This window comes from Coffea arabica, chromosome 7e (genome assembly GCF_036785885.1).
Source record: "Coffea arabica cultivar ET-39 chromosome 7e, Coffea Arabica ET-39 HiFi, whole genome shotgun sequence".
NCBI lineage: Eukaryota > Viridiplantae > Streptophyta > Magnoliopsida > Gentianales > Rubiaceae > Coffea > Coffea arabica.
This window is the reverse complement of record NC_092323.1, coordinates 43,226,026-43,246,779: the sequence shown is the minus strand read 5'-3', so window position 1 is coordinate 43,246,779 and position 20,754 is coordinate 43,226,026. Positions and strand designations below refer to the sequence as shown.

Genomic DNA, 20,754 nt, shown 5'->3' with positions numbered 1-20,754 from the left:
TGGTATGTTGAATACATCGCCCGTAACGCGTTTAGGGTAGGTCGCCCCATGAAAAGATTATACGGGAAATCAGATTTGACCACAACAAAGTTGACGGGAACAGTTTAGCACCGAGGATGTCGTCCCACGGTCACCATCAATGTAACCATCCCTTCGGGGTGAACAACATGCCCCCGAACCCCACAAGTGGGGTTCTCACGGGCACTAGCTGGTCCCTTGTTAATTTTAAGCTTTCAAAAGTCCGATAGTACATAACATCCACCGAACTTCAGGGGTCAACGTACACATTCTTTACTAGGTAATTATTGGTGAGCAATTCAATCACCAAGCCTTCATGACTGCTGGAAGTAGTCGGAACAGGATCACTTGGGCCATAGGTGATTGTTTCAGTTACGCGGGAGCTCGCCTCGGCCTGATCTGAATTGACTTGCCTATAGGTCCTCTTTCGGGAGTTTTGGCTATCTCCTCCTGTCGGACCTCCAACAATAGTGTTTATGACCCCGGCTATGTTTGGCCCATAACCTGACCCATAGCCAGGGGATCAATCTCGGGAAGGCCGTCTCGGCTCCCTAGGATCTTCGGGGGGTCGGCAGCTGCTTCTGGACCCTCTTCTGTCCTCTCGACGGGGTTCACTTCGGTTATTTTCTCGACGGGGTTCGCCCCAATGGTCTTGGTGAGGGTCACTCGTATTGCATTCGTCTCTGCGGACAAATTGCTTCAGGTACCCTCGCTTAATCAGTTCTTCAATATCTCTCTTCAGGTCATTGTAATCTTCGATTTCGTGCCCAATGTCCCGGTGATTGGCGCAGTAAAGGTTGGAATTCCTCTTTTCCCTCATTCCGGCCATTCTGGGAGGGGCCCGCCCAAGGCGATTCTGCTCCATGATAGTAAGGATATGGGAACGATTGGTGTTCAATGAGGTCAGACTGGAATCTGGAAAGGCTGACTTACCCTTGGCAATTCTATCAAAAATGCTCCGGCGGTCTCAGTTAGGGCTCTGGAAACCAACCATAGCACTAGCATCACCCCGGCCTGATTCCTTCTTTTTTTGGGAATTATGCCCGGAGCGTGCCACTTAGGCTTCCTTTTTCATGCGGTTCAAGTCTTCGGCCTGTATGCCTTTTTCGACCTTTTCCCAGAGCTCCCGAAGCGTTCGAGGGTACTTCTTGTGTATCACGGTGTTAAACACCCTGACAACAAGCCCATTTGTGAAGGCGGCTATGATTACCTGCTTATTAGGATCAGGTATCTGCACGTTTTCATCTTGAAACCTCTGCACATAAGCGCGAAGGGACTTCCCTGGATTCTGTTGTATATTTAACAGGAAAGCTGAAGTCCTCGTCGTCGGTCTGGAAGAGATAAACTGATGGAAAAATTTGTCCACTAATTCCCCCAGAGTGGAGATGCTCATAAATTCCAAACTCCAGAACCATTTTCGAATTGTTCCCTGTAAGAATACTGGAAAAGCCCGGCAGATGACCGGGTCTGGAATGCAATATAATCGGAATGCCGAGATGAAAGCATGAATGTGATCCTCCGGTTCACCTCGGCCATCATAAGGCGGTATGGTGGGCAATTTAAAGTTTGGGGGAGCCTCTCCTCATTGATGTCATCAGTGAAAGGCGGAGCCCTCATGTAATCCACTCCCGACCTTCCCGAATGCCGAGATTCCTCCTCGGCTCGTTTCCCTAGCAGGTCCCTTGAAAACGCCTTTGAAATTGAGGCCATCCTAGAGGTGGCTTTAGAGGGGACCCGCTTCGGGGTACTCCTTATGGAAGGTCTCCCTTCAGAGTCCTCATCAGATGGGAGTTCGGGAGAATCATCCGACTTTCTCTTAGAGGACTCAGCTTTTTGCTTGCCTTGCCTCTTGAAGTTCCTCTCTAATTCTTCAAAGATATTAGGATTTTCGGACACAAACTCGGCCATTTGGGCTATGGCTTCTCCGTTTGTAGCCTGATTCTCTGGGGACCCTTGTCCTCCAGAGGCATCTTCGGGTTGAGCTTCAGCACTTGGTTCAGCTCCAATAGTGAGAGCCTTCCTGCTCCTAGATCGCGTAGACTTCATCCTTTGATGTCTTCGTGTTCCCACAGACGGCGCCAATTGAAGAGGTGATTTTCGGAATCGGCAGACTTCCCCTAGGTGCTGGAGTAATGCTCCTGAAGTGGGTACAGCTTTACAGAAATCACCTGCTCAAAGTGTCAGAGATGGGGCATAGTCCCCCGGTTTACCTCCGACGATCTAGTTAGCTTATATTAGGGGAGAGTTTATTGAAAAAGCTTGTGGATGATATGCCTTGTAAGCTTAGAAAAAAAGCCCCTCTTCTTAGTAGCCTCCTTGTATTTATAGGAGACAATCGGAGAGAAATGGCGGTTGGGAACAACTTCCCATGTCCTGACAGACTGGGCATGTCAGCCTATCTCATCAGGTCTGTCAGGCAGGTCCCATCAACTGTCTTGCCCCTTAGTAAGCAACAGACTGTGACTTGGCCCCAGTTGTCCCATCAGGTATCATAGGGCTTCACACCGAGGTGTTCGAGATGATCGGTGGAGTCATGACAAGGCTCATCTCGGCAAGGCGATACTGGTCATGGAAAAGGACGGGTGAGCCGTTTTGAAGGGAGCCAAAGCGTGGAGTTCGAGCCGAAACATGCCTTGTTTAGATTGGTGGTTTTCGTTCCTTTGAACTTATTAAGATTTGAATTTTTAATTTCTACTTTTACTTTAATTATATAAGACAAGTTATATATGGCTTGACGTTTGTTAAATGTTAATAACACTGCTAGAGCCTTTAACATGGCAGCAAGTTGTGGAAATATTGGTCTTTTTTTTTGGCGCAACGATAGAAGTCCTATAACCTAATTTAGCCTAATCTAGGAAAAGGGGGAAAGGGACTCGACGTGAGTATAGACTCCCTCGATCATGACCAATAAAGACCGCCACATTTTAATGATAAATTTGTGGTTGAACCCTTGACCTCTCGCACCACCAGTTTTGACCACCAGACCAAAAGCCCAGTGGCAAAACGTCGAAGATGCTTTAAGAGCAGGGACTAGAGTAATTACAACTGACATTGATTGAAAGCTACTGGTGCCATCAATGATGGGATGCATCACATGGCTATATATTGTATTTTGGGCAATTATTTTATTATCTCTACAATAAAGTCTTCTATTAAAGGCTACTTCATTTTATTATTGTCTAAAAAATAAAAAATCAAAAAATTATTGTTCTGACATGAATATAATATAAAATTGTGAGAACTCGAGAAAAATTATATGTATGCTATGAATTTCTTTTATTTTAATTACTTTGATATTAGAAATATTATATATAACGAATAAATGGTTAAATTAAAATGCCTAATTGAATTCATATAAAAATTGAGAATTTAGAAATATCCTAGAATGGTGTAAAAAAAAATTATATGAAGCAAATAAACATATGATATGCATATTGTAATTTGAGTCATTTGAATATATTATATAGTTGAATAAGTTACACTGACTAATTAATTTTCTTTAAAACCAAATGAGTGAAAATCTACTAGATCAATATAAGCAAAATTTTTCAAGGTACATACAAATTAGAACAAACGAAATTTTGAGTCAATGTGTGAGACAAATAAAATTACGGACTCGGGGTAACCAAATAAACTAAAATGAAAAGACCGAAACAACCATGGAACTTCGGACTAACTACCATGCCTTGTTTAGAAACCAACCCTCAGAAATTCACAAGTTCATGACCGAGAAAGGGAAAATATTTGGAAGAATTGGAACCAAATGAAAGCTAGGTAGCTGCCTACCAAGTTAAACGTTGGAAGGAAGAAATTAGGAGGACTTGGCTTGTAATCTTGGGCGGTGAATAACACCTATGATGATAGCTGCCCATCCATTAGCTAAATGAAGTGATGACCAAGGGAGAAAGGAGACAGCGGAGACAATGCTTGGGCGGTGGCCGAGTGAAACACATTCCATTTCCTTTCTTACCAACTAGATATTAGGAGCAAGACCGAGAGAGAGACCAAAACCACCTTTCTTTCATCTCGGCACTCAAACCAGAGGGAGAAAAAGGAAAACACTTTCTGATTCTCTCTTGCATCCAACTGCGATCGAGAGAGTGAGGAGGAGAGAATTAGATATTGTTAACTGCAATTCTTCCAGTTTGTAGCCTTAGAATTGTGAGCCAAGAGTGAGTACGAAAAGGAGTTTGGAGCAGTAGGGGAACTGGAGCAGGAAACCAAACGTGCAATCTGCAATTTTTTTTCAAACGTTAGGAGGAAAGAACGAGGTACGTGACTGCAATAACCTTCTAAACAACTAGTACACTTGGATATTACTGTGGTATGCTGGAATGTAGCTAAGAAAAACTCAGTTTGATTGAAGGGAAAACTTGTTTAGGGAGTGGTTACCTTTCAGCTCCATCCGAGGGAAAAAAAACTGACCATGCAGCTTGTTAACAGAAAGTAGGGAGTAATTTTCTGCTAGAAGCTCAAACTATATGCTATTTTCTTGTCTTACCTGAGAACTTAGAGCAGGGTTGATAACTAGAGTGAAAAGAGCTTGTAGCTGAAGTAAATGCCGGGCAACAACTGTGAAATCTCAGAAAAATTGCAGAAACTGAGTGTTGAGCTGGAACTTGCAACTGATGTCAAAATTTCTTGGGTTAATAACGTTATGGGGTGCATGCAACAGATTATTTGTTGCCTTCTTCAGTTTAAGGGGTCAGTCGTAGGTTAGTGAGTGTGAAGTGGAGAGAACCATACGTGAAAGAACTCTGATGCAAGCTGCGGTACTTCAGTTTTGCAGCCTTGCGCAGAGCTGAATTTTAGTCAGCTTTCCTTTCGAGTTTTGAACATAAACTGCCCCGTTTTGCTTAAGTTAACTTGAAGTTGAATCAATATACTTTGTACACAATCTGGAACAGAAAACTGAGGAGGAATGAAAAGGGAAAAATGCAGCTGCTAAGCCATTACATGCTGAAATTCTTTTAGCTTCAACCGAGAGAGTGAAACAGAAGGTGCTTCTGACCGTACATTTTTTACCTTGAAAATGCGAGAACTGGGTGTCTATGTCTTAGTTTCGAAACGCTATAAAATTTGCCTCAATCCGATAAGCGTAACTTCAGTTATGATCAAAACACCAGAGGGTGGCAAAGCAGAATGTTGGCCGAGGGAGTGAAGCAGAATGTGCTTATGTCTGGCCATTTTTGAGCCTGAAAATGTGAGAACTGGATATCGATGTCTTCATAAGAAATGTAGGTCTATATCTTAACTTCAAATCACTATAAAATTTTCCTCAATCTGATAAGTATATCTCCAGTTATGATCAAAACACCAGAGGGTGGCAAAGCTGCCTTTCTCGTTGCCTTTCTTTTGTTTCCCGAATGCATTTTTGCGATAATGCTAGCCGTGAGAATCAACTTTTAACCAGCATTTAATCTAATTTCCAACTTTGTAAGCTTTCATAGATGATAGCTAAGGCTACTTTGTAGCTTAATGAATATGAGTTGCCTATCTAGTAAGAGCATGAGAGTGAGAGGAAGGAGTGGAGGGAATAATGAGTGCTGGACCGGGTACATTGCTAGAAAAATTAGTGGTGAATTTATACGAAACATCTCATAGCATTTTGACACTAACTATATGAACAATTTTGAGAACTTAAAACTAGAAAACTAATAAATTTAACAAGACGTAAACCACAGGCAATCTAGTATTTGATTTAACTTAAAAATGAAGGAATGAAAGGTCAAACTTGATTTCAATGGTTTAAATAAAAGAATAATAAATGATCATCTACAAATTATATATTTACTTTAAAATTATTAACTTGTACCAGGAAGTAGCCATGAACCAGGAAACCAATTCGAGACTCGAGAGTAGTCATTCGAATCCTTGGTGAGTGTTTTCCGAATTTATGTGTTTAACTGTTTATGTGTATTTAAGTGAAATTATGTGACAAATGTGCTTATCATGAATTATTACTAAATGATTCTTTGTGAAGTGTATCTCAATTGTCCCTCGCCTTCTAAGTCGAGGGTGTACTTTATCGCATTTGATTTAGTTGAGCTTGAAGGTCGATAATTGACTGAATGTTACTGTAAGTGTGCATGAATGTAAGCCGTATATGTGCCTCGCCGCATCGATTGAACTGGGCCCCAAAAGCCTCTATTCAACGGACTATTCGAGCCAGCAAAGGGCTTGGTTGGGTAGGATGGTAGTTTTGGGTAAATGTGATAGGTTATAATTTGTTGCTAAATTTATAATTATTTTCCCCTTGATTTTAGCTAAATATTATTTTAATTGATTGATTCTACTCAGATATGATTTTGGTGCTAATTGCAGGAACTCATGATGAAAAGTACTTAAAATAAAAATTTAGAAGATTCGTCGCACGTGGGCCACTTCAACCACTGAGGTCCACTTAAGAAGCTGAAGAGAACCAATTCCTTTAATTTCGTACTTACCAACATAAAAAGGGGAAGTAGACTCTCAGGAGGTCGGCTGGGCTTTTTGGGGGATTTTGGTGCTTGTGGAGAAAACCATCAGGAGAAGGAAAAAGCCACGGTTGTTGACCTTGGAAAGTGGGGACCATTGCAATTGTCTTCCAATCTTGCTTTGACCGAAATTGAAGGGAGAAAAAAAGGGAATCTCTCGTATGTTTTGTGAGAGACCCTTAAGAGCCATTATTGTTGACTATTATTAGGGGACTTGGTTTTTGTTTTGACTGTCAATAGTTTTCAAAAAGAATTCCTTAGCTTTCGAAATAAGGGGGCGGCAGATGAGGAGTGAGAGAGTCACTTAGGTTTTCCTTTCTTTAAGGAGGGGAGAACCGTGACCCCTAGGGGAAAAACGGCCGCTTGGCCCTCCCATTCGCTTTGCTTTCATTAGCTTTAGAGAAAAAGCCAGGAACAATTCTGCAAGCTTGAGACAGCTTTTTCGCATGGTTGTTCTCCATTAATGGAGGATTAACCTCCTATTTCTAGTCAAGGGGACAACTGATGAATTGGTTCGACAATTACTGTGAGATCTAAACCGCTTTTAATTGTTTTTCTCATTTATTGGTATTTATATGTTTCCTGCTTTTAATTGTTATAACCCTTATGTATGATTGATTAGTGCGCAATAATTAATTATTCATATAGGTTATTTTGCTAAATAGGGGTAATTGAATCCGTAATTGTTCGTTATCTCTATCTCAGTAGCAACTGGCGTAATTGGGTTTATGTCAGGGGAACATACGATCTAATTTAAACAAACCCTCGTAGCGTGTTTGTTAGTTAGGATTGGGCCTTTCTAATTATTAATGCAATCTAGAAATTAAATCCTACGGTCGTACCTAGGATTGTTTTTGGGTTAGAGAAATAGTTAACGGTCGTACCTTAACTATCGAGAAATTAAGGAAAGGTTGGTTGTTTATCGCGTGCATGACAACTATAACTAATCTATTAATAAATGTTAGAATTATATTTGAATCGATGATCAGTTGCATGAACTATTTCTGAAGTGTATCCTTGGCTAGAGTTTCTCTAATTATTTTCTGCATTTAATTTATTTAGTTAGCATTTAAGCCCAAAAAAACCCCCCATTAATCTTTACTTGAAAAGAAACAAATTTCTCGCTAGTCCCTGAGGAGACGACCCTACTTGTCACTGTCTACTAGTTAGTGAATTCAGTTAAATAATTAATTCAGGTATATCGGATTAAGCAAACTCTTCGGGAACAGGGTGAATCAAGTAACCCATTGCACACCTAGAGTCCCTACTCCAGTACTCGAATTGATTATTGGCTGCTTCAGGTGGTAGTTAGGTTTTATTTATTATTATTGCACAGGTTCGGCACTTGTCAATTTTTGGCGCCGTTGCCGGGGAATGGTGCTTGATTAATTTGTTTCTTTTTGAGTTCATCTTTTTTTTCATTTTTTTATTTTTCTCTTATATTTTTTTTATATATACTTTATGGCTGCTAACATTCCGTATTTTGGTGATAGATTGGATTTTATTTCTAGAAGGGGTTATGAGGCTTGTGCTTTTTCTAATGATCAATGGGTTGTTGCAAATTGTGGAACTTATTTTACCTCAGATAATTCAATCGACATATGCCATACATTTCAAAATGGTCTAAGTGCTCCAATCGATACTTTTGGAGATTTTCCACCTCAATATCAAACCTGGTATGACTCTTATTCAAACGGGTATGAGAAAGGATGGTGGGATGATTCCAATTTTAATTATGAACAAAGACTAATAGATTTTCAACAGTTAGAGTCTCAAGAACCGTCATCCATGTCAGGTATGTCTCTTGAAAAAATAGTTGAATTAATAGCTACTAACACATACCAAATTCAACAGGAGACACATCAAATTCAGCAGGAGACACATCAAATTCAACAGGAGACATTGAATTTTCATCAGGAGACACAAGCGAGCATGCGTAACCTGGCAGATCAAATGGATCAATTGACATCTAGGATAACGCAATTGACTTCTCGAATAAGTGAAGAATTGCCCTCACAGACTATTATCGACCATGAGAAAGATGAGAGTGCAATTATCCTGACAAATGACATGGTACTGCGAGAATCTCAAGAAGAAGGATCTAAAAATACTGTTGAAAAGAAAGTTGAAGTGCAAGACATGAGACCCCAACATCAAATGGTTCAAGTGAATGAATTCAATGAACAATCTCCAAATGCAGTGACATCTCCTCCATTCCTTAATCAATATTTTCCTAACTCTTATTCTTTAATTCCTGCTAGTGAAATTGATTTTATTGTACCAGAAGATTTTAAATTTCATGACAGGAATACGTTAAGAGTTACGATGGCAAAATATCTCGAACCAATAAGTGCTCGTGATGGAGAAGTGAGTGAAGATTTAAGGTCATCACTTGTTTGTTTGGCGCCATCTACTAATCCATGGAAGACCGTACCTCGTGTGTTCAAAGATTACTCTATTTACGAGGGATATCAGGACTGCATAGAAGATGAAGCGCTGAAATGAGTTACGCGGTTTTATCCTCCATGAATAAACATGAAAATGTCTAGCCAAAGACATTAAAGAAAGGCACTGCTTGGGAGGGAACCCAAGGCTTTTGCTTTAATTTTCTTATGTTTTTAGAGTTTTTGTTAAGTGTTAGTTGCATTTAGTGATTTGTTGCTTTTGTGGCAGGAAGTTTGCAGTTAGACGTCCCCACGCCAGATGGTCACGCTTAAGAGAGGTAATTTTCGTCTGCGGTCAGAAGACTCTATAGTAGTTAGGCATGCCCACGCCAAGTGGTCACGTCTAAGGAACTCAATTTCTGAAAATTGGTCAGAAGACTCTCTAATAGTTAGGCGTGCCCACGCCAGGTGGTCATGCTTAAAGATCTTAATTTCGGATAGTTGGTCAGAAGACTCGAAGGCAGTTAGGCGTGCCCACGCCTAACACAGGGGTTCCTTTATTCAAAAAAAAAAAAAAAGGTCCCTCACTGCTTATTCTCATCTCTGCTCAAACAAAGGATAAAAGGAAGAACCCCCATTCCCACCTATGCTATAGCTGCTTGAGACCCTCCATTGCGTACTCAGGGAAGTTTCGTTGTCCCTTTTTGCTTTGAATTTTATTCTTTATTACTTATATTGATGACAATGTAAGATTTAGGTGTGGGGGGGGAGTAGTATATTGGTATTTTATTGAAAAAAGTGCAAGTGTAGGCATTTTTGTTGGAATTTTTGTTTGACTTTGTCGAATTTTGTCCAATTTTTTGCCTATCTTTGTGCATATTTGTGATTATTCCTGATAAACGAGGGTTAGATGTCTCAAATTCTTCTATTGCTAAGATTTTACACTTTAAGGTGCTGAGTATGACATGGTTAAGTTTAAGGGTATCTCTTTGGTGAATATTTGAGATTTTGTGACTTTTACACTTTTTGGTTAACTTCTCTAAATATTGTAAATATTTGTCTAGCATTTTTTTTTTGTGCAAATTGGTTCAACTATTAATCTTAGTTCTCCATGTTTAAGAAATGAAGTGGGTTTGTGTGGTATTTAATTTTATTTTTGGTGCTTTTTTATGAATAGTATTAGGCTATACTCCACTAGTATCGTTGCCTAGTAACCGGGAGTCTTTACCATAAGTGTCGACTTCCGTGTCAAAAAGCAACGATAACTATGAGTATGTGGTTTTTAAGCGATGATGGCTGAGTAACCGGGCTCCTTCATGTGGCCAATGTCGGAGTTCGCGTCAAAACACTTGAATGGCTAAAAATTAAGCATTCCCCCGAAAAAAAAAAAAATCAATCAAGCGTGGGGATATTTTAGAAAAAAATGCTAATAGTGAAAAATGTGAAAGTGCTTGAATGAATTGTTAGCCCGCTGATTCATGAATTTTAATGTTGAGATTTGGCTTAATAGTCGAACCATTTGCTTATGGATGCTGGTTGAATATTTTATATTTTTAGATTAGTTAGTCATAAATTGAAAGAGTCCTTAATTTTCAAAGCTAACTGGAGAGATATTTCTTGAAAATTGCCACTAATACTTGACATACGTTTTAATTATATCTTGGCAATAGAAGATTTGAGTAATACCATTGTTTGAATTTGATTACTTGATTTATGTTCTCATGCTTGAGGACAAGCATGGTTTAGGTGTGGGGGAAATTGATAGGTTATAATTTGTTGCTAAATTTATAATTATTTTCCCCTTGATTTTAGCTAAATATTATTTTAATTGATTGATTCTACTCAGATATGATTTTGGTGCTAATTGCAGGAACTCATGATGAAAAGTGCTTAAAATCAAAATTCAGAAGATTCGTCGCACGTGGGCCACTTCAAGCAGTGAGGTCCACTTATTTTTTTACCAAGCAAGTTAAGTGAGGTCCACTTAAGATTCCTTTAATTTCGTGGTTACCAACATAAAAAGGGGAAGTAGACTCTCAGGAGGTCGGCTGGGCTTTTTGGGGGATTTTGGTGCTTGTGGAGAAAACCATCAGGAGAAGGAAAAAGCCACGGTTGTTGACATTGGAAAGTGGGGACCATTGCAATTGTCTTCCAATCTTGCTTTGACCGAAATTGAAGGGAGAAAAAAAGGGAATCTCTCGTTTGTTTTGTGAGAGACCCTTAAGAGCCATTATTGTTGACTATTATTAGGGGACTTGGTTTTTGTTTTGACTGGCAATAGTTTTCATAAAGAATTCCTTAGCTTTCGAAATAAGGGGGCGGCAGATGAGGAGTGAGAGAGTCACTTAGGTTGTCCTTTCTTTAAGGAGGGGAGAACCGTGACTCCTAGGGGAAAAACGGCCACTTGGCCCTCCCATTCGCTTTGCTTTCATTAGCTTTAGAGAAAAAGCCAGGAACAATTTTGCAAGCTTGAGACAGCTTTTTCGCATGGTTGTTCTACATTAATGGAGGACTAACCTCCTATTTCTAGTCAAGGGGACAACTGATGAATTGGTTCGGCAATTACTGTGAGATCTAAACCGCTTTTAATTGTTTTTCTCATTTATTGGTATTTATATGTTTCTTGCTTTTAATTGTTATAACCCTTATGTATGATTGATTAGTGCGCAATAATTAATTATTCATATAGGTTATTTTGCTAAATAGGGGTAATTGAATCTGTAATTGTTCGTTATCTCTATCTCAGTAGCAACTGGCGTAATTGGGTTTATGTCAGGGGAATATACGATCTAATTTAAACAAACCCTCGTAGCGTGTTTGTTAGTTAGGATTGGGCCTTTCTAATTATTAATGCAATCTAGAAATTAAATCCTACGGTCGTACCTAGGATTGTTTTTGGGTTAGAGAAATAGTTAACGGTCGTACCTTAACTATCGAGAAATTAAGGAAAGGTTGGTTGTTTATCGCGTGCATGACAACTATAACTAATCTATTAATAAATGTTGGAATTATATTTGAATCGATGATCAGTCGCATGAACTATTTCTGAAGTGTATCCTTGGCTAGAGTTTCTCTAATTATTTCTTTTAATTAATTATTTTCTGCATTTAATTTTTTTAGTTAGCATTTAAGCCCAAAAAAACCCACATTAATCTTTACTTGAAAAGAAACAAATTTCTCGCTAGTCCCTGAGGAGACGACCCTACTTGCCACTGTCTACTAGTTAGTGAATTCAGTTAAATAATTAATTCAGGTATATCGGATTAAGCAAACTCTTCGGGAATAGGGTGAATCAAGTAACCCATTGCACACCTAGAGTCCCTGCTCCAGTACTCGAATTGATTATTGGCTGCTTTAGGTGGTAGTTAGGTTTTATTTATTATTATTGCACATGTTCGGCACCTGTCAAAATGTTTCGGTATATTTGAGTATTACCATGAGGTTGGGAGATTATTGAACTGATTATTGAATGTAGGGGATTGTTTATTATTTTGGAGGACATAAGGAGGTGAATCGGCCGAATGTGCAATGATATTGGAATGAATGTACAATGACAGTGAAATGAGTGTCTCTTGACACTGAAATGAATGCTCAATGACATTGAAATAACTCTAGTGCGAGCACCGTATCTTTTTAAAAGTGATTGTTTAGTGAAGTGTTTTCTCAATTGCTTAATGTAAGTGATCGTACAGTGAAATGTGCACTACTTGCGAGAGATAAGCAGGTGATCCACTAACTCTTAGGGTATGTCCTAGGAGAAGGTAAGGTCGTCACAAAAATTAATTTTTTTAAAAAAATGCTAAGTCCGGCAGTAAAGAATTTTTTTTAAAAAAAAAATGCTGGGCTGCTGGATTGACTAAGCTCGATAGCTACGCTGAATTTTTTTTTTTTTTTTTAAATTTCCGCTCTCTGGCATTCTTGTGATCTAATAAAATGTGCAGTGAATGCAGAGGTACCAAACTCATATAATATAACTAAATGAGAGTACACACTTCACATTCTTTTAATCTCCTCGTTAGTTACCTATCCTTTTAAGAACCAACCCACATGCACTAAGATAAGCTAGCTTGATCTTTTTCAAGAAATCCTCTCAAACTTCGGCTCGAAAAAGAAAATCAAAAACTAAAGTAACCAACCGATATTTTCGTTTTAGTCTCCAGTGCTCCGTTAAGATGTCAATCTATAATCCTAACAAGCAATTATATGCAAGTAGCAAGACCTTAAACTCTGTTCTCTACATTCTAAATTTGCCTCTTTTGTACAATTGGCATATTGTTACCATGTTACTCGCAGAAAATGTAGAACAAATTTTAGATACTCTTTGTTTCTCTCTTGTATTTTGAGATGTCTTGTTTATTGTTTCTCTGTGATCATGAGTTAATTGTATTATCAATACAAATATAAAACATAAAACATAACTGTAACGTTAATATTTAATACATTCTTGTCATTTATGATTGGGAATTATTGACAACCTACTTTGATATTTGACTAAAAGAGCAAGGTTGTGCTATTTACCTTCTTATAATAATAATAAAAAAAGGGAAAATGACCTATTTCATCTCTCACATTTCACAAAAATATTCTTTTCGTCCCTTACTTTTAAAATGAAGCAATTTCGTCCCTGACATTTAAAAATTAAAACTATTATATCCTTGAACCCAATTTTCAATCTGAATCAAACCACCTGTCAACCTGATTACAAATTTTGGAGGTATAATTGGTAGATCACTTGGTTAACTCAACTTGAATATAACTCAACTTGAATTCCTACATTGTCATTGTATATACTTATTGTTTTATGTACCTACCATATCATTTCAATTTAAATTTAAACACCAAATTTTGTATTTATGATACACATTTAGACTCGCAAGCGAATATACTTACGATGCATGAAAAGATTTACCCAAAAGAAAAACCCGACTATTCCAAGATAAATAATGGCCTTTATGTTATAATGTTTATTTTTTTGGTTTGATAAATGTCATGTGAATATGATGAAATTGACCGAGTGACCTATCAATTCTATCTCCGAAATTTATTATTGGATTATTGGATGGTTTGATTCAAATTGAAAATTAGGTTCAGGGATGTAATAGCTTTAATTTTTAAATGTCAGGGATGAAATTGCTTCATTTTAAAAGTGAGGGATGAAAAGAATATTTTTGTGAAATGTGAGGGATGAAACAGGTCATTTTCCCATAAAAAAATACAACCGACACTTCCAATTTTATTTATTTGTTTATTTCTTTAATTTCCCTGCATAAAATATTAGACCATTCGTAAATTCTTGATTTCTAATAAAAAAAAAATTAGTGACTGTGTTAAGATACTAGAACTTTTGAGCCAGCTGAGCTAATCTATGACATATCAAACCAATCTTATAAAGAAATCATGTCAGTGTACCATTCTAATTCTATGTGAATTCAAATTTTACGTAACTTGTAACCATTCAAACAAAGAATTTGGAATTCCAAATGCATTCCTTATCAATTCTATGCTTTTTCCAAACAAAAGAATTGCAATGATTTGGAATTACAATTTATAGAATTCTGATTCTATAGAATTCCAATTCTATGGAACCAAACACACCCTTTAACTTTTTGGTATACATGAAGTCCATGTGGTATATCTTTCTAGCCTTTTACAACTATTCAGATATCATATAGAATGAGTTGGCGATCACCTCTATGCTATGTGTACATTCAAAATTCTCCTTTTCGCAACTCAAGCATTGCCGTATTTGGAATTGAGCCTCTACTAAGCAAATATGTATTGTGGGCACCGCTGGCACCTCCGCTCCCACCTTATTCAAAGACAAATGTCACATGTTGTACGTAAAAGTATGTAAAAGCATTATGTTTGATTCGTATTTCAAAATCAGAAGCAAAAGCTTAAACACCAATAATTCTCGTCATTCCTCTTACTTGTTTGGTTTGGTGTCGGAATAGGTTTCATTTACTAATAAGTTAATCAACTTAAAACCCAAGTCATAAGTGAGCAATGATATAGAGGACAAATTTTAAACTCTTTTATTCTCATTCAGTGATACTGATACACTCAATTATCAAACATCTTTCTAAGTTTCTCAAGCAAATTAAACATTCTGTACAATAAAAAACAACTATATGCACTTATACAGGTCTATACAAATATAAACTGCACACAATAACTGAAAAGATTTTCATGCTTCATAGAAAATGTTTGATCTCCTAACTGAAAAGAAGAGAAAAATTGTTTGTAGACAAGACAGCAGGCGCACCAGCATTTTCCACAAACTACTTGGGGTGGAGCTCGAAATTTCCAAGTAACTATCTACACCTATGTCATATAGTAGACTAACTACTAAAAAAAAAAAAGAAAGAAAGAAGAATATACATGGTGACAAATTTTACTATAAAAACTGAGGCTCTAGCGCCCAATGTATCACCAAATCTTGCATGCTTGAGCATTCCTTTAATTTGATTCATAACTCTGAGAAAATGCCTGGTGAAGAAGTGGTTTTCTTGGATGTCTATGCTAGCATGTTCTGCATGAGGGTCAAAATATATAGCACGGGCTAAGAAGGATATCAAGTATGATCTCAAAAGAAGAAGATTTGCCCAACAAAAGCTCTCTCCTCCTTGAGATCAAACCCATTCACAAAAAGTCCCAGTTTTGATTCACAATGGAAAACCAATAGTTGAGTCCCTTGTAATTTTCCAATACATATAGATGAGGTATGGCAGGATGAGACCCCATTGTTACCATCTGATCCTTGCAAGAAGGCTCAAGCAAGGTTTCGAGTTGACTTTATTGACAAAAATGTCCTGCCACTACTATACTTCTTTGCCATGTTTTGCCTTTCGGTTTCCCTTTTTCTTTTTCAGATAATGTCAGCCTGTCAATTATAGAAATATGGTCAGCATTTTTTTTTTTTTTTTGAGCAACGCTGAATCTTTATTGATCAGCAATGAACGTGTACGCAAAGGAATGTACTCATTCCAACTATGTAAGCAGCTAGCACTATAACTATTACACAAAATGATGCCACATTCATCAGTTAACCAGAATACTTATCGATTGAAACACACATTAGGTAGCCCCAGCTGGACAGCCAAGCCCCAGTTTTGCGTAGTTAAAGGCATGCGTCTCCAGCTCCCAACTATATCTTTCATAGAATCAAGGACAGCAGACAATCATGCTAACAGCAAATACCGAAACTTGCTGAAAAATAGCTTGGTTTCTTGCTCACCACAATTGATACACTACGCTAGCAAACTCCAAAAGCACAAGTCTCCTCACCTGGTCCGTAAAAGAGTTTGAGCTACAATGATCACACAACCATTTTCAACTGGGAAAATTTTACACCTTTTGCCATACTATGCTTGATACTGGGCAATAAAAAATTATATGGTCCATGGTTTCAACTTCTCCTTTACAAAGCTCACAGAGGTCATAAGCCGTAGGAATTCCCCAAGCCGTAAGTCTGTCTTTTCTGGACAGCTTCCTTTTGCATAATAGCCAAACCATAAAAGAGTAACGTGGAAATGCACCTTGTCCTCGCACAAGTTTAAACCAAGCCACCTTGTCCCCCTTGGTTCTAGTCACTGCCATGGCTGAATTAGTGGCAAACCAATCAGAGGCATGTGTAGTCCAGTATACTTCATCCTTGCTGCTTGGATTAGGAAGCAATGAGGGAGCTAGTTGACTTGTTGCGCTAGTCAGTATTTTTAGCTAGTACCTATGATTTTTTCCTCAATAAGAAAGGCTTTTAAGTTTCAATGAAACAGTTCCAGCAGGCTGATGTAATGCTAAAGCAGAGGTTGATATCTGCAACCTTATGTTGATCTTAACTGAAGCTGATATTTCTTTGAGATAGCAAGGTGGACAACCTGTAGAAATAGACGAGAGAAGGTTTTTACATTTTACCGACAAAAGATATGTGGACGTACCTTCTTTCTGTTGTTACATCCTTCTCTTATATCTCGGCCTTTAGGTGTAAGCAGTTGGTACCGTATGTCACTGTTTGGTCGGAATTTTTTGCCGTTCGAAACTTGCAAGACAATTATCAGTGATGGATGATAACAAGGGAAATCTGTCCTCTCTGTATCTTTTCTCATTCTCCAGCTGCGATTAATTATTCGTGCAAATCTCCAATTATAAATCCTTCCGTTTACCTGTAAATGTTCACTGGGGCTCAGCATCCTTCATTCAATTCGTTCAAGAGAGAGAGTGAACGAAAGTCAATATGGAGGCCAATCGGGCACCTTTTTCAACATAGAGACCAACTCCGAAATTTCTTATGGAGGAAATTTTCTACGTGATTGAATGGCAACATTTCTCGTATGATCGTCAAAGAAGGTTGAAAATGCTTTAAACTCAACTCTGAAGTCTTGCACAAGTTATAACTAGCCCAAAATAAATTCATCCAATAACACGAGATTAGGCAATAAGGTTCAATACACATACCATCTGTTACACACTTTGATTATTGTGTAATATGAAAAACCTCACGATGAATGCAAGTATAAGAAGAACCAGTTTGGATTGGAGTTTTAGAGTGAAGTTGTTAAAAATATATATAATGTAGTGATGTGAGTACAAAAAGATATTTGAAAAATGTGAAACATTTCAAAAAATTTTCTAAAAAATTCGCAATCCAAATGAGACAGACATAGTCTAAATTGGTTTAACAAACAACTGCAATCATTTGGCATCATAGGCACAAAGAAACCAAAGATTAATAAGCTACATAAGAATTTCATAATGAATTGTGTCCACAGCCAATAATTTCAAAATCATTGGATATCCTCTTCAAGAACTGTTCTAACCATAGTTATTAAACCCAACCCGGGAAGGAACCCGGCGAAGAAGGTGGGTCAACGGGTTACTGGTTGAACCGGTGGGTGAGTGGTTGAACCGGTGGGTCACTACATATATTTAAATATTATATTTCATAATTATTTATATATGATATATGATATAAATTGTAATAAATAATGCCATAACAAAAGCTCATTTAATTTAATTTGTTATAAAATAATTAATTCATATAAGAATCAATCAAATATAAAGTTATTTATTAATATACCAAACTTCAAGTGTAAAATTTTATCTATATTTAGTGTAATTATCTAGCTTATTTATGAATTTTAAGTGTAAAAAATTATTAAAAATAATATTTGTCTTTAAATGAATCATGTAATATGTTATTTTTGGAATCCATTTTATAACTTATAGAGTTTGGAGGGTAATAAATTTTTATTAAAAGATTCCAAATAAATTTGTTTTAGAGAAAAAAAGATAGAATTGAAAAACCATTTATATATCATAATAAAGCTACCATATCAACATATTTGGAAGTAGTTTGGTGGTAAGCAGGCGGTAGTGTTGGGGCAGAGGTCCGAAGTTCGAGTTCCAACAATAGCAATATAATTTTTCCACAAAATCCGCTTAGTGACAAAACCGGCCAAAACCGGCCGGGTTTCCGGTTTAATCCGGTTCGACCGCCGGGTCGTTGACTAAGTCAATGGTCTCTTTGCACAAACGATCTGATTCCAAACCCGGCCCGGTCTAATGACCGGTCCACCGGTTTGACCGGTTCGACCGCCGGGTCGGGCCGGGTTTAATAACTATGGTTCTAACTCCCTTGAAGTATTTCAAGAATGGATGGATGCAAATTGCAATGTGCAATACTGATCAAGTGGGATGTAGAAGAGGTTAGCATCAACTTTAAAAAAAAAGACAAAAATTCTATAAAATCGTAGAGAAAGAAAAAGAAAGGATGAAGGATTATGTTTCATAATTTCTCTTGAACATGATTTTGAAGGTCACTATGTCAATTGGATTACTAAATGGGAAACAGTCTTTGTACCGCCATATTTCCCTATCGAAATCCAGAGAAGAAAATACACTATTTTCTATTTTGACTTTGATAGGTGCGGCCTTTTAATATGGCCACGTATATACGATGGTCTCATAATAGTGCCATTTTAGTGTCCTATAGGAGAAAACTAATGGATCGAAACGGGATCCTTGTAGAACGAGTGAGATCCCTTTCAACCTTTTGATACATTCACATAGTTCTGGTTAGGGGTGTCAACAAATCGAATCGAGTTCGAATACTAGTTTGATCGAGTTCGAGTTCGACAAAGTACTTAAGGCTCGAGATCGATGAGTATTAGTTTTACATGCTCGAATTCGATTCGTAAGAAAATCGTGAGGTTCGAGCTCGCGTTCGAAATTGCTCAAATCGATTCGAGTTCGAGCTCGAGCCATTAAATATTGTGCTCGTTTAAAAATCCTGATTCTTAGTAAGCAGAATTTGCCCTTTCGACTAATCTTTTATCTACCATTTGCATTTGAAAATTCAAGAATTCCCACAGAAATCTACAAAATAAAAAATTGGAGATGTTTGGAACAACTTTTTCATCATATCTCGTGTTTTCCTTGGGCAGATGAAGTCAAGTAGAAACCCTCAGTCTCAATTGATTTTGGGCATTTTGGGTTGTGCAGAGTTTAGAATGCTTCAATGAGTAAATGGCTATACGAGTTGAGAACATTCACAGGAAAGTTTTAGGACAAGATTTTACTTGTTTAATGCCCCATTTTGTCAGTTCACCATGGTGGAATTTACAGGAACAACAACTGTCTCAGTTGCAAATTGCCCAAGTTTAATAAATTAAAGGACCTAACAACAATAAACTAACATAGCAGGGTCAAAATAAAAAAAAATGCAAGAAAATCTTGCCCAACCAGCTAGGGTCCACCTTTGAAGAAGAGATTAAGTAGATACATGCATCTTCCCAAGTTTCTGCGTCTTCTCTTTCCAATTTTTAATACAAAGAAAATCCACCAAAAGGCAAAAAATCAGTTACTCCCACCTCACAACAATTGCTAATAAAGTCACCCCTTTCATGCTCCTTGTGTCTGCAGAAAAATTTCTAGTATTTTTTTTTTAAAATCAGAATTATAGGAAGCATAAATATGGCTCCTTGTGTTTGCACCCGCAGTTGTCAAAGATTACTTCTTTTTGTAATTTTTCTTCTTCTTCGTCCTCAAACAGTGCAATATATAGCTGCCTTAAAACTATCAAACTTCCTTAAAACCTTCAAAAAGTGTTTCAGGTTTGTTATCCATCTTAACTGACCAAAGAAGGCTGATAAGCATTAGAAGCTGCACGGCTAATATCTTACCTTCTGCACGCGGCACGCCTGCACCTGCTTCCAAGATCCACCTTCCGCTAGCTGCACGGCAGCACAATCCACTTCCAATCGGTGGATGATGACAATAGACAAAAGAAATGGCTGGAGTTAGCAACCCAAATAGGTTTGATTTGGAATTGGGATTAGGGATTGAGGTGAGGAATTGGGATTAGGGAATAGGGACTGAGGTGAGGAAGCTGAAGCTCTTCAAGAAGACGGCGGAGTGCGGATAAGATTCTGAAGTTGCTTGACCTAATTAGACTAATATTTGAATTTCTTTTTTTTTTTAGAATTATCTGAAAAGACAATAATACCCCTATTATATTTTGAATTTTAATAGGTACAACATGTAATTAAACTTACAACTATATATATCTAAGTAATTTTATAAATATAAAATTATATATATTTAAATATACCTTAAGCTCGAAAAGCTCATGAGCTTATCGAGCATAATGTTTGTAGGCTCAAATTCGTTTCAATATTCGAATAGTTTGAGATCGACTCGAGTCGATCATTTGAACGAGCTGCTCGTGAACTATTCGCGAGTACCTCGATTCGTTGACACCCTTAGTTCTGGTCCTCATGATCGTGTTACTTTCATCTCTATAGAAGGGGTAGAGCTAGAGCTAAATGATGGCTTTTGAGCATATATAGAATTAATTTTTTACATGTTGACAGTGTAAA

At 37.6% G+C, this 20,754-nt stretch overlaps 1 protein-coding gene and 1 long non-coding RNA gene across 3 annotated transcripts; both read right to left on the bottom strand.

Annotated features, from left to right (window-relative positions):
- Positions 1–268: 268 nt before the first annotated feature.
- Positions 269–883, bottom strand: LOC113700872 (uncharacterized). Its single transcript, XM_027221303.1, has 2 exons — positions 685–883; positions 269–522 (listed from the first exon to the last, which is right to left on the bottom strand). The coding sequence occupies exons 1-2, from the start codon at positions 881–883 to the stop codon at positions 269–271; spliced, it is 453 nt and encodes a 150-aa protein (XP_027077104.1).
- Positions 884–15,842: 14,959 nt separating this feature from the next.
- Positions 15,843–20,676, bottom strand: LOC113701353 (uncharacterized). Of its 2 annotated transcripts, none has more exons than XR_003450895.2 (2): positions 20,059–20,676; positions 15,843–17,040 (listed from the first exon to the last, which is right to left on the bottom strand). It is a non-coding gene; the product is annotated as an uncharacterized lncRNA (long non-coding RNA). The 2 variants fall into 2 exon arrangements; XR_011818582.1 differs by lacking the exon at positions 15,843–17,040 and adding an exon at positions 19,425–19,971.
- Between the last annotated feature and the right edge of the window lie 78 nt (positions 20,677–20,754).